This window comes from Vanacampus margaritifer, chromosome 13, assembly GCF_051991255.1.
Source record: "Vanacampus margaritifer isolate UIUO_Vmar chromosome 13, RoL_Vmar_1.0, whole genome shotgun sequence".
In the NCBI taxonomy this organism is placed as follows: domain Eukaryota; kingdom Metazoa; phylum Chordata; class Actinopteri; order Syngnathiformes; family Syngnathidae; genus Vanacampus; species Vanacampus margaritifer.
In genome coordinates, this window is record NC_135444.1 from 13794028 (window position 1) to 13807757 (window position 13730).

The following is a 13730-nucleotide window of genomic DNA, read 5'->3' on the forward strand; positions in this document are numbered from 1 at the left end:
GTGCGTGTGTTGTCAACTGACATGGAGCGGCCTTCTCTCTGTCCTTTTGGCTTGTACAAACCTATCCTGTCAGGAATGTCACTGCCCGCAATATGAAAAGCTGCCGGTGACATTTGTCTTTCTTAGCATGGAATCCTATGGGGCGAAAAAGTGTTTTCTTGAAGCAGTGAGAATCTGGGCAAGAGGCCACGAGTTGCTCTTGTGCTGCCTTTCACTTTCATAGTCCAAACAGCTCAGAGTAGCTGTCATCTATGATGACTCCAACATATCATTGTGAAAAGAACATCATTTAAATTGAAAAGTGGAGGAAGTAAAAGTAACCGTGTGGCTAAAATGTGATTATGACCTATATGCCTACTGCCATTTATTCACTATTCAGTCATCATTTTCGTGTAACGTCAGTATTTTAGTAAGGCAAAAGTGAATGTGGGAGGGGAAATGACCACTTGCCTTTGGGTGTTATTCTATTTTTGCACCCTCATTACCATTGTACAGTGTGATGATACTTAAGTCGTCAGTACAAACAAAAACTTGCAACAGTAGCTACATTTGGATTAATTGATTTCATATTTGGTGAGATTATATTTTTCACACAAAAAAAACTAGAGTGAGCATGAATCATCAATCATCAATGTGACAGTGAATCTATCACTGTATATGGCAAACGACTGTAAAATCACATTGTAAGTGAACAATATTATTATTATTGTTATTATATATATAGATATATATAGTTTAGGTGATACATAATGCAATGGCTAAATCTTTAGGTGCTTTTGTACCTTTATCTCCTTGGACCTCATATGACCAAACCCAGAAAACAGATGAGGCCTCAGGCATTGAGATTTTCAGTCGACAGCAAGTGGCAGTACAAGGCAAAATGGTCGCCCCCCTGAGATGAATAAAAATAGGCGTATTTGGATCTGCTTCATTCATATTTCCACAAACACAATATTAACCAGAAAACTGTGTTTAGATAGTGTGTGTGCGTGTGTGTGTGTGCGTGTGTGTGTGTGTGTGTGTATTATTGTGAATAAGTTTTTTGACTTGGCTTCCTCTTTAACTCATTCACTGCCATCGACGGCTACAGACGTCCAAAAATTATTTGAGCTATTTCTATTAGTTTAACATTTTTTCCCACTTTTGCTAACAAGAGTATGAAAACCTAGATATATTTTTTTTGTACATTTAGAACAGATATAAAATTTGTGATTAATCGTGAGTTAACTATTGAAGTCATGCGATTAATTACAATTACGCCCCTAATTTTAAATAATCTTTTTCTTTTAAAGATTATTTAAAAAAAAATGTCTAGGTTTCCATACTCTTGTTAACAAAAGTGGAAAAAAATGTTGAACTAATAAAAATAGTTTAAATGAATTTTTAACGTTTATAGACGTCGATGGCAGTGAATGAGTTAAGTTATTGTTATTGATAAAAACGGCGGCAGCAATAGAGATGATCATATTTATCAAAAGTTGAGTGCTATCATCTTTGTAAAAGGTAACATTTTTAAAGAATGAAACCAACACAAAAAAAAAAAAAAACGAACATTTTTTTTGCTTCTGTCAGGCGACGTGAGCTTCATAAGCCCATTCATAAAACACTATGAAGGGCTATCATACGACAGGGAGGACCTCCATAGGAAGCACCTGCGAGCCCGCAGAGATACACAACCTCAGCGACACATACTGGACTTGGACTTCACTGCTTTTCACAGGTTTGGACTAGAAAAATATTTTTTTATATGTGCACGTGAAGACTGTATGATTCTGGAACTGTAATTCAAGGTCCAAGGTTCTTGTCGCAAGGAAATAGCGCTGTGTAGAGAACGTTTAGGGAATGCGGCAACCTTTAAGGAACTCTGACGTGGTTGTGTTGGGGTGGGGGGCGCTCCTGGCTCCTGGGTTTGCTCTCCGGCCGGTGGCCCCTGCGGGGCCCGGGGGTTGTCCCTTGGCGCTGCCGTGGCCTGGGGGGCCCTGAGGTGTTGCGCTTGCTCTGTCCTGGCAGGGGTCGACGGCTCCCCTCTTTGGTGGAGATTTTCATGCATGCCAGATCCACCACACCAGCATCTTCCTCTGGTCGTTGAATCGGCGAAGGCTGGTGTCTGTGGATCTCACTCTGCTTCATCTGTCCTTTCTTCCTTTCCTCAGTCTCTCCTTTGGTCTCCCAAATTTGTTGGAATTTTGATGTTTCTGGGGTTGGTGAAAGACTCTGGTTGGTAACCCGGTGGGTAGTGGGGTAATGTCTGGTCGGTGCTGGATTTCACTTTTCTTTCTTTTCTTTGATCCTTCCTCGGGTCTCCTGACAACCTCACAACTCTAGCTGGATTCTGAAGTATTTGGTTTAGGTGAACGGTATGGGATTTTTAATAGGTTTTAGGTGAACTAATGAATACACACTCGCACGCACGCACACACACACACACACACACACACACGCACATGCGCATACTCACCCACATACAAAATAAAAAATTATAAAAATAAATAAAAAAGAGAGCAATGATGATGACATGTCAAATCGGCAAAATTACCGAATGAACAATACTGAGCTCTAAGGAAAAAAAAGGAACTCTGACGTGAAATCAACATTTGTTAGCGTCGCGAATGTTCGACTCCTCAGTGGGATACGGGCTTATATTAAGAGGTTGCACCATGTTTTTCAGATTGTGTCTCCGCTTCTCTCTCTCTCCTGTAGAACTTTTCAACTGCGTCTGAGACGAGATGCCGGGACGTTCTCTAGTGACTTCAAGGTGCTCAGTGAGGATGGAGCCACAACTGCGGACCTCTCCCACTTATATTCAGGGACATTGGAGGGTAAGTTTGTATGTGTGTGTGTGTGTTAAGTTGCTCCTGTGGGACTAATGAGGAGCTCACTGACCTTGTTGCATCTTTCAACCCGCTCTTGCAGGTGAACACGACTCAACGTGTCATGGGTCCGTGTTACAGGGTCACTTTGAAGGAAGCATCCACATAGGCAACGTCACTTATCACATAGAAGCTGCTCACAGATACAACGTCACTGTCACTGGTCAGCACTCCATCATCTATCGTGAGGATGACATGGGTGAGAAAATTACGCACATGCAGTATATCATTACTTCCAATTTCTCCTCTAGGAACAATACAAGTACTAAGACCACACAGGTATCAATATAGTCCAGCGGTCGCCAACCTTTTTGAAGCTGATAGCTACTTCTTGGCTACTGTGAAGAGCTACCAGTTTGGTACACGCTTATGAAATAACCAATTTGCTCTAATTACGTTTAACCATGTTGTTGTTGTTGTTGTTATTATGGGTGAGGATAAAAAAAAAAAAATCAGCTGTCGACCACAAAAATTGGTTGTGACAAAAATTTCTACCTCGAAATGGGTGGTGATTGAGTAATCAATAGGGTAATGAATTCTAAAAAGATTTGTTATTGAAAGCCCTAGTTATTATTAATAATTAATTAATTAATAATTGATGTGAAGACACCAATCATGGTATGATTCCTCACAATAATTGGGAAACAGAAAAATACCAATATGCAGCACTTTTGTTTCTATAAATATTTTCCATTCCCTCCTAAAAGTCCCATCACTATTTTTAGAACAAGCCTGCGAGCTACAAAAATGGTGCTTGGGAGCAACACGTTTGTCACCCCTGCTATAGTCTCCTATAAATTGTTAAATCTGTAATCCGTATTCTGGTTAATTTACATATTTGGGCCAAATATATATTAAGTATTAAATAATTTAATGTGTGCTTCTCCACCGTGACAGTGATGCTATTCGTTAGCCAGTTTGTGGTGTTTTGCATTGTTTGTTAGCATTAAGCTAAACAGACTGACTTCAAGCAAAGCTAATTGGTTGTTTTAAGTTACAACAACATAAGGAAATATAATAACAGCAGTTAATTGACAACGAAATGGCAACATTTTTACACTGTTAGGCTATTGAGTGTTAGAATGTAACCAATAATCCCCCGCCCCCTAAATGCGCCATCTGGCTAACGCACTTGACTTCTGTTAAGCTACAAAATTCCATGCTACAGTAGAGCCCATTCACAATTCGATTCACAGCCATCTTGGCAGTAAGCTTCAACTACAGAATGCTCTGTAGGCTGGTTAACTTGAGGTCATGAAATCAGACTAATCTCATGGCAGGAGGGAGTGAGGGAGAAAGAAGCAACGTAAAAATAGCCAAAGCAAAAGCAAGATGAAGATGGTGTGATAATGAAAAGGAGGAGGGTGAGAGTGAGAAGGAAACCACAAAAAATATGGGAAATTTGTATTAGAAGAGATAAAATGGCCACATGTCTGCTATTATCAAGTACACGTGTGTTACTTTTTTCCCCTCCAAGAAATTATTCCCAAACTTTTGCTTCATCTCGTCTGAGTCAAAAGCTTCACTTTAGCGTTAGCAAAATGACAACATCCTGCGCTTTCAATCACAGGCCAGGTTATCTCACAGGAAGCGCAAAAACAATCCGGCACAAGACGTTTTCGATGCAACAATCGACAGTCCCGTTCTGAGTTTATATTTGGGCACGAGGGAGAGGCATCATGCGTCTGGTACGGCGTGTACGGGTATTTCCACTTTCGGTGAGTGTCGTCTGGGATTAACAAAAGCCTGAAGGAAGGATGTGGTCTCCCCCGAGATGGGTGATGTCATGATATGGGACCCATGGCGCTGTACACAGTGGTCCGTGTCGGGAAAAATATAGTCACCAATTTAGATTGAACTGATTAACCACAAGCAGTACAGCGGGTCTTACAGTTGCGAGGTTTGGGGTTTGAATCTTGGCTCTGGCTTTGCATGTGCTACTCATGCTTGAGCATGTTAGCTTCATTCAAGACTCCATATGCAAGAATGTTTGTTTGATGTTATGTACTCTGTGATTCAATTAAAATGTATTATAGGTACATAAGTTTGAAAACTATTAATAAACAGCCTTTCTTTATTTTCCATACCAATGTTTATGCACTTTTTAAAAAAAAAAATATTTTTTTTGTATTATTTATTTATTTATTTATTGATGCCTTTGCCTTTTATCGATAGGAGCTTATCGGGCATTTATGTACTTTACTTAATATGCAATATGACTGTCATATAAATTTAAAAAAAAAAAAAAAAACATAGGTCACCTCAGATGTCTATGTTTGGGATTTTTATCAAGACCAAAAAAAAACTAACAAAGCAATCCACTTGTATATTCACTGGACTCCCATAAATGCTTGGCTATTATTAATCCCTACATTAGTTTTTAACTCTTTGACTGCCAAAAACGTTAAATAACGTTTAGTAAAATCCTATGGAGGAGTGCCAAAGACGTTAAAAGACGTTTTTTTAAAACAGAGGTGAAACTAACCATTTTCTATTGTTGATTACTGAAAAACGGAAGAAGGTAGAAACAAACTCTTTTTTTCTGATGAAAGATGCGCGTCCAATCTTTCATTTGGTAGTATGTGTGTTTCCATAGTCCAAACACATAATTTTCTGTGGACCTTGAAAGATCAGTCCATATGCTTAAATCGGCTGGCACCCACGGCATCCTTTTTCTGAAAACGCTTGGCAGTCAAAGAGTTAATATCAATATTTTAAAAAGTGTACAGCCATTTTTCTGTCATGATCTAGCCTGATTCCTTTGGCCTCACTTTCTGCTGAGTCTGCCATTATAAGTCACTCTCTTGAGCCTAAATTTGGATGTGGGTGAGCCAATGCAGTTGATTTTTGGCTCAGACTGGTTTTAAATCATTTTCAGATATTTGCCTCTGCATAACTGTTTCCCAGACACTTTAGACGAGCCAATGATTTAAGAAATATGACTATAAAACATGGCTGAACTCTGTTGGTGTTGAGAAATCTGTGGTTTTTCCAAAGTAGCTACAGATACAGTTTTGCAGATGCAATTCTTGGAAAGCACAATCATTTAGGGGCTCAGTATGTGTTAAAGTGAGTCATTTTGCACTTTAGTTTTGGAAGCCAACTCTGAGTGAGAAAACATGAGTACAGCAGATTAGTCTGGAAATGCCTTCTTCTCCTGTAGGAACTAACTGCGGCGTTGTGGTTGGCTGACGTGAAGTTTTCGTAGAGTGGTGTGATCCAATCAAGTGTTTCCTCACTGCCTCTCTCTGGAAGTTCTTACGGGTCACCGGTTAACTGGCAAATCGCCTCTCTCGTACGACTGCAAACATGTGAAAGTGATTTAAGATCATGTGACTTAATAGCATCTACGGGAATTTCGAGCTATTTGTCTTGCCCTGAATGCTGCAGGGGGTGTTTGGTTGTCAGAGTGAGCAGTGTGCTGATATCGTCTGCGGAGTGGTAGCTTAGCCTGTGCAACATGATTTAGAAATGCTTCTAATGACTCCCTTGTGAGCAAGCATTAGTGCAGACGGGGGTGAAGAAAGTTGTCTCAAATCTGTTCCAGTGAAATCAAACCCATCACCCCACTTTCTACAGACAGCCCACTGGGAAGGCTCATTTCCCAACCCGCCCGTCTCCGCTATTTTTAAAGCTTCTGACGCCACGTGTGAGATGATTTTTTAGTTTTGTTATAATGGTTTAAAATTCGGGATTTGAGCTCTAGGTAGAGCATTGAAGACAATTTGGGAGCTTTTTCCCAATGGTTAAGTTGCTAGGTCAATTCTGGTAGTGTTTCTACTATTTCATAATCTATAAACTTTGTGGGGCCCTGCGATTGGCTGGCAACCAGTTCAGGGTGTACCCCGCCTACTGCCCGAAGCCAGCTGGGATAGGCTCCAGCACCCCCGCGACCCTAGTGAGGAAAAGCGGTCAAGAAAATGGATGGATGGATGGATAAACTTTGTGGGAACAAAGTGTGCCTTTGCATCGGGACAGCCACATGTAGTAACTGGCAATACAAGTAACTGCTATTCCACTAGATGGCAGTAGGCACATAATTCACCCATTCACTGCCGTAGACGTTTATATCCGTCGAATGGAATCCAAGGGCCCTGTTTTTGTGCACGCAGTAAAAACTGACGCGTCTTCATTTTTTCGTGCCAAAGCACGTCGAATTTATCATATTTGGGAACTTGGCACACAATACTGCACCTCGCTCGCTGGACGAACCTGATAAGTGAGTGACAAAAATTACAATAGAATTGAGCATTTCTTAGTTATGTATCTGTAAATAAATTATTTAATTATTATTTTGCCATCAAAAGAACTTTTCAATGTCGAGTAGTTTGAGGTGTCACAATAGTAAAAAAATAATAATAATTAGCATCCATGTCACTGTTGTGCGAAATGTATCTTTTCACAAAAAACTCATGTTGTCCGCTTTGTGATCAGAAATGGGTGTTTTTGGTGAAACCAATCTAATCTATTGCTAGTTAAAGAAGAGGGTCCACTCTTTCTTTTGCTAGGTTTAGTTTTTATATTTTCACAGAACATATGTTCTGTGGAGATTAAAATATTAGTCAAAATGCTAAAAAAAAAAAATAAGAATAAGAATAATAATAATATTGGAGAAATCGTATGACAATCGCTAACAATGCTTTTGTGACAGTGTTTTTTTTTTTCCTAATGTAAAATATGTGCCATGGCTCCATCAAGGTTGGAAAACCTTTCTGTAATGTATGTTTGAATGGGCATTGTGAGGAAAACCCCATTTTGGGATGAAATAGAACAGTGACCAAAAATGTAGTTCATAAACATCCCCACAAACATCTTGTGGAACGCTTTCCTAGAAGAGTGGAGGCTGTTATCATTAAGAAGAGACGCATTAACCCTACACTTCCTGTATGTTTAACGACCAGTCGTCTCGGAATTGCATAGGTACAATGTGTACAAGGAAGAAGCTTGTCTCCATCTTCCTTTCCAGCAAGATATAGAGATAATCTGCTGTCGCTCACATAACCACATAAACACATCCTACATACGGCAGGCTCTCTTCCGGCAATTCTTGGCTGCACCTGGTCATAACAGAAACAACTTTTATGACTTCAGGATGCTGAAGCAGTTGGGTTAATCAATTGGTATTCTTCATTGCCGTAATCTTGGCCTGTGTTTATTTCTTGTCCAGTTTGCGTCAATGGATTCTCACTTTTGTGGAGTAAACGACTTTCAGCATTCAGCTCTCACTGGATTATATAGTGGATACAAAAAGTGTACGCAGCCCTGTTCAAATGTTTTTAGTGAGACCAAGATCAATCATTTCAAAAACATTTTCCACCAATTTGGTTGCATAAGTGGGCGCACCCCTCAAAACAGGGGTTGTGGAGTGTGTTCAGAATTTGCCAATTTCATTTCAACTCATGTTAAATGAAGTGATTGCAACTGGATTGAGTTTGGATGTGATTGTTAATTCTGAACACACAGCCACATCCCCTCTTATAAGAGGGTGTTCCCACTTGTGCAACCACATTATTTCTTTTCTTTCCTTTTATAATTTCCTCAATATTTTGTTTTCAATTGAGTTCTGTAGGTTATGAGTCGCGTTCAAGGTGCGGAAACATTTTGAAATGATTTATCTTGGTCTCACCTTTTATTCTATACAGTATAACAAAAACCTGGCATTTGAACTAGACTTTTTATAGCCTCACAATAACGTGTGCACTGTTGTGAAAATGAAATCCCATTAACATGTGCTTTTTTTTTTTATGTAGTTTTTCCAACTGGACGGGATTCTGGATTTTGTGGCGCGGAACATCTAAATTTGCTAGCCCAAAGCCTCAAACCTGATGATCAGGTAGAAAAATCCTCATTTGTTACCTCCATACACACACAGACACATGCCACAAATTCAACTTTCTGGAAAAAATACAGTATGCCTTAACAGAGTTCCAACCATCACGTGTGACAAACCTCAAGACTTCTAAAGTATTCGAAAGTGTGTTTTGTTTTCCCTTTGGCTTTTTTTGTGATGCCACCAGAGAGAGGCTCCAGTGATGGCAACAAAGGAAAGTGCGACCATAAAAGAGAAATCGGGCCTTTCTGCATAGGAAAGTGTCTGGCTAGTGGCTACTTAGTACAATACGAGCAATACAGCTGGTTAAATATGACAAAGTTTGGGCCAGTACGTGCCAGAACTTTGATTGTTTAGAAAAACGACATCAATGTGATCTACTAATTAATATTCCCAAAGGGTAACCAGCGTATTGTTTGTCAACTAGTGGGGCGTCCCCAGTGTCCCTTTTCAACAATGGCTTCCGGAACATTTACACGTATCCATTTTTAACAACATGCCCGTCTGTACAGATCATTTCCAGTTTCTGGACATTGTGAAATGGCTTGAGCAGATGTTTTTCCTAGTGAAGAGTTCAAGTTGTGTTCCCCTTTCTCTCGGTGTCCCACAGGAGGCGGCAACGAGCCGTGCGAGGAGAACGTTGGACGAAGCCAAAACTAGCTGCCTGCTGCACCTCACCGCTGACCACCGCTACTTCAACAAGTTTAAGTCTGTGGAGGCTGTTGTGGCTCAGGTGACCTTCACACACCTTTTGTCTTGCTTTGCTCGCAGCGAAGTTAAATGCCTCATTTGGCTTTTGTATTGTTTCAGATAGATTAGACCAATCTAGATCATTATGCAGCCAGAATTAATCGTTAATCTCCTGAATTTGCAGTGCTGAATTGTCTTGCAGCCAGAGTTCAACTATTTTCAGGCCCAGCGTAAGTCTAGCACAAAGTGCTAGTGCACGTGGCTGGAGTTTTTTTTTTTTGTGTGTGTGCGTGTATTTTGCTAGCACAGACAGAAGATGGTATTTGTGCCGTTGAGGTAGGGAACACAGCCGACTCCCGGCCAGTTGAAGCGGCTCCCCATCATTACATTGAAATTTAGCAGAAAAGCCTGCGGTCTACATGTTGGAAGGACTCGCTGGAGTTCATGCAAGAGATCGGCACGCGCAAAGTATGAACATTTACAAGATCGCCACTTGAAAATTGTGTAAAGTGACTTCCACCCCCGATCCTGGCCGCGGATTGTTGTTGTCATATTTATGACTGAAATACTGTACAATGACATGCACTACACACTTCCAAGTAGCTTAGAATTTGTCTGCTTGCGCCTCAGTCAAATCTACCTAAATCACATTGCACCACAATTTAGACCTGCTTTTAGCTAGTCTTAGCTAGTCTAAAATCTTGAAAAACTAAACTTGCCCCGGCACGCAAATGAAGACACGTCCATTATTATGCAGAGCGCAGTCTACTTTCTTCTATTTCACCATCAGAGGGTTAATTGAAGATTCTAATTTGTCCTTTGATTAATTTGGTTGTTTGTCTTCAAGTGCCCTGTGATTCGTAAATCAGCTGGCCTCGGTTCCATAATCAAAAGTGAATCTAGTCATCCTTGAATCATACTGACAGATCAGATTTTGTCAAAATCTGTTCCGGATAAAATCAGAATCAGACTTATTAGCCAAGTATGTAAAAACACAAAAGGAATTTGTCTTCACAGTAGGGCTGCTCGATTATGAAGAAAATATTAATCATGATTATTTTAGTAATAATTTAAATTACAATTAGGATGATAATTTATTTTTTGGGTACAAAACAAGAAAATGTTTAAACGTAAAATATATTAAGACAAATAAAATTCCTTGAAACACTATAATTATGCAAGTTCCTTTTGGACAAAACAAAATGTATTAAATTAGTTATTTAAATTTTTTTAAAAAGGTGCAAATGTAAAATTCAAAGAACTGAACTCAAAATTAGTATTAATAATCTTTTGTTTGACGATTATACTGATTTTGTAATTGTGGAGTGTAATAATTGAAATTATAACAGAATTTTGATTAATTGCACAGTCCAACTTCACAGTCCAAAAAACACGAAAAATAACAATGACCAACAGAGAGAAGCCTGGCGGTTCTCAAGTTAGCTCCCCGAGTTACATTGATGGAAAAAAAAGGAGACATGAGGAAGGAGGGAGAGAAAAAAACAAGACCAAATCGATCAAAATCATTTGCGTTCAGAAAATTGCACAGAAATCAATTCTCACTTTTTTTCCCTTGTTTTTCTTTTTTTGCTGCATAGCAAACAAACAACATGATTTAAGTGTTGCTGCTTCATGACTGAAATAACTATGCAAAGCTCTGCACACAGCTGATACGGCATCGCACATAGCACGCCGCACACGATTGGTGTGTTTTACCACTTTTGTCCTAACAACAAAACGTATGCTCAACTTCTCAAAGCACAATCACGAACACACCATACTACGGTACCTAATAATTAGAAGTATTTGTCCTGTAAGTTGGTCTTTAGTTACAATTCCCTCCCTCTCTCTCTGTTGTCTGTCCTTGCATCACTTTCACTGACCTCCTTTGCATTCTTTCCACACCAAGCAAGCAAACACACAGACGTGTTGTCCCTGGGTTCCTGCCAGACTCTTGCAAGGTGGACTACGAAAATACACTGCAATCGATGCCGTGACATGATTTGTAGGTGTAAATAGACAAAAGGTTGTTGTCAACCACTGCTGGCCTGCTTTTACTGTCTCCTCTCTGTGTCCAAGGTGTCAATATTTACAGTCAAGGAAAACTTGACTGGTTTAACTTTTTTTTTTCTCTGCCTGTTCAACTCCCACCATATATACACTCGGACTGTCACACGTGAGTAGGTTTCACGTGCATCTTAAAGTGTCTGACCGCTGCAGAAAATACTCTGTAGCCTGACAGTTGCTGTGCACTGTTTACCCGCTACGGCTCGAATACTATTATTAATGAGCAGATGTTTGAAAGAGGCCAAACTATCCTCTGTTAAAAAGAAAGTCACCACTTAGAGAGATTTAACTGAAACATTTTGTGAAAGAAAGTGAGTACAGTCATTTCTGGACTATAAGACGCTGCTTTTTTTCACTTGCATTCAACCCTGCGGCTAATACAAATCCATCAGATCGCAAAGGGACGCACTATAAAGGAAGCGTAAGAGCGCCAGGTAGAGCAAAACAAACCAAGTGAACCCAAATCCAGTAGGAGAGACAGAACGAGAGCAAGACAATTTTGGAAAAGAAAAAGTAGCACTTATAGTCAGGTGCGCCTTATAGTCCAGAAATTACTGTACTTTTTTTTCCTTTTTTTTTTTTACAGCTCTCTTATTAGACTTCTTGAAATTATAACCCAAAGTGACCTATGAGCCTTAATATTTCCTCACATAATTGTGTGATTTGTTCCCAGGTTGCCTCTTACATGCGAGCTGTTAACGACATATATGACAAAGTGGAGTTTGATGGAATCAAGCTGATCAACTTTAAAGTCAAATCCCTCACTGTAAGAAGCATTCAAACCTAAACTGCTGGTTTATTACTTAACTCACAAATGTAGGATGAATGAGGAAAAAAAACGTTCAGATATTAAATATTGCTATCCCGGCCAGGTAATGACAGCGGAGAACAAAACGGATCCTCTGAATCCTCTCTACATCGGCCCAGAGAAGCTCCTGAGTCTTTATTCAGAGAACAACTGGGGTAACTTCTGCCTGTCGTACCTGCTCACCAACCGAGACTACAGCGGAGTGCTGGGACTGGCCTGGGAGGGCAAGGCCGGTGAGTTGCAACACACCTCATGGTAATGCAACCTCAAAGTCATCATCATTTACAATCTGAATTGTAGAGGTGTGCAATATGGGCAAACATGTATATCCTAATACAATATTTTTTATATTCCGATAATGATATAAAGTATTTTCCTTTGCATGAAATTCATGGCATTTTTCTAGGATCAGGATCTAATTTTCATGTAAAGTAACAATCAAGTATGCCAAACATTTATCCTAGAGAAATGCTAATAACAGGGATGTGATTTTTCCGCTAATTCGCGGAATTCCGCTTTTTTTATCTCCCCCCAAAAAAAAAAAAAAATCTGTTTTTTTTTTTTGTACTGTAGTTCATTGTGTATGCACATGACTCCGACAGATAACATCTTCTGCTATAACAAAGACATTTGTGGTATGCTCTAATATGAGTTACTTTTCATTTGGTCATGATACAATTATTTGTTCATGAAATTTGAACTCTTCAACATTATTTATGTGTTAACTTAGTAATCACATTAGTTAGAAATGATGATATTCTCAGTGATAGTTTTTAAAAGCAAAGGCAGTCCAATGTTTTTGAATGTGACTGATTTTGAGTTGACTAAAACTGCCATTTTATATGGGATAGTTCAATATACATTGAAAATTTATGCTGTTGTTTTGTCTATTTCTTTGTCATGTGAGTGCATTGAAAGTGCATTGGCCCCCAGACCCCCGGCTAAATTTTCAGATAATTTCACTTTGGTCAAATCACATCCCTGTAATAAAATGAACTGATTCAGAGGTCGAGTTTTAGGAACATACGACTGTCAGCATGTTCTGACTGTGACGTCTGAACATTTGGTGCATACGTAGATAAGAGACGAAAACGAAATTGACATTATCTTTCTGCAAAATTGGGTGCAATAATATCTTCATGTCTTGATATTGAATAATGTATTAAATTGTTCATAAGCTAAAAAAAAATTAATAAAATATACTGTATATGACATATTGTTATATCATATGATAATTAATTCCCAACAATGTCATATCTGATTGAATAATTAAAAAAAAAAATTAAAAAAAAATGTTTTCACCCAACAGTGGGGCATTAAAATTCCAGTCCAACAGAAACAGGAAGAATATTTGTGTGTCCAGTCCACTCTCTCACCAAGATATTTGACTTGAAAGGTGAAATAATATTTGTCCGCACAGTGTCAGTGTTTGAATCTCTGCATGGGGCACCACTGATTCATTGCC

At 39.2% G+C, this 13730-nt stretch overlaps 1 protein-coding gene across 2 annotated transcripts in view; it reads left to right on the plus strand.

The window, feature by feature from the left end:
* Nucleotides 1-13730, plus strand: part of LOC144062752 (disintegrin and metalloproteinase domain-containing protein 10) — a 30898-nt gene that overhangs the window by 5843 nt on the left and 11325 nt on the right. For both annotated transcript variants that reach the window (XM_077584436.1, XM_077584437.1), the window contains 7 exons: nt 1573-1720; nt 2701-2819; nt 2914-3069; nt 8621-8703; nt 9311-9433; nt 12131-12223; nt 12330-12498. In XM_077584436.1, the coding sequence (XP_077440562.1) occupies nt 1573-1720; nt 2701-2819; nt 2914-3069; nt 8621-8703; nt 9311-9433; nt 12131-12223; nt 12330-12498 (891 nt within the window). The remainder of the gene's footprint in view (nt 1-1572; nt 1721-2700; nt 2820-2913; nt 3070-8620; nt 8704-9310; nt 9434-12130; nt 12224-12329; nt 12499-13730) is intronic.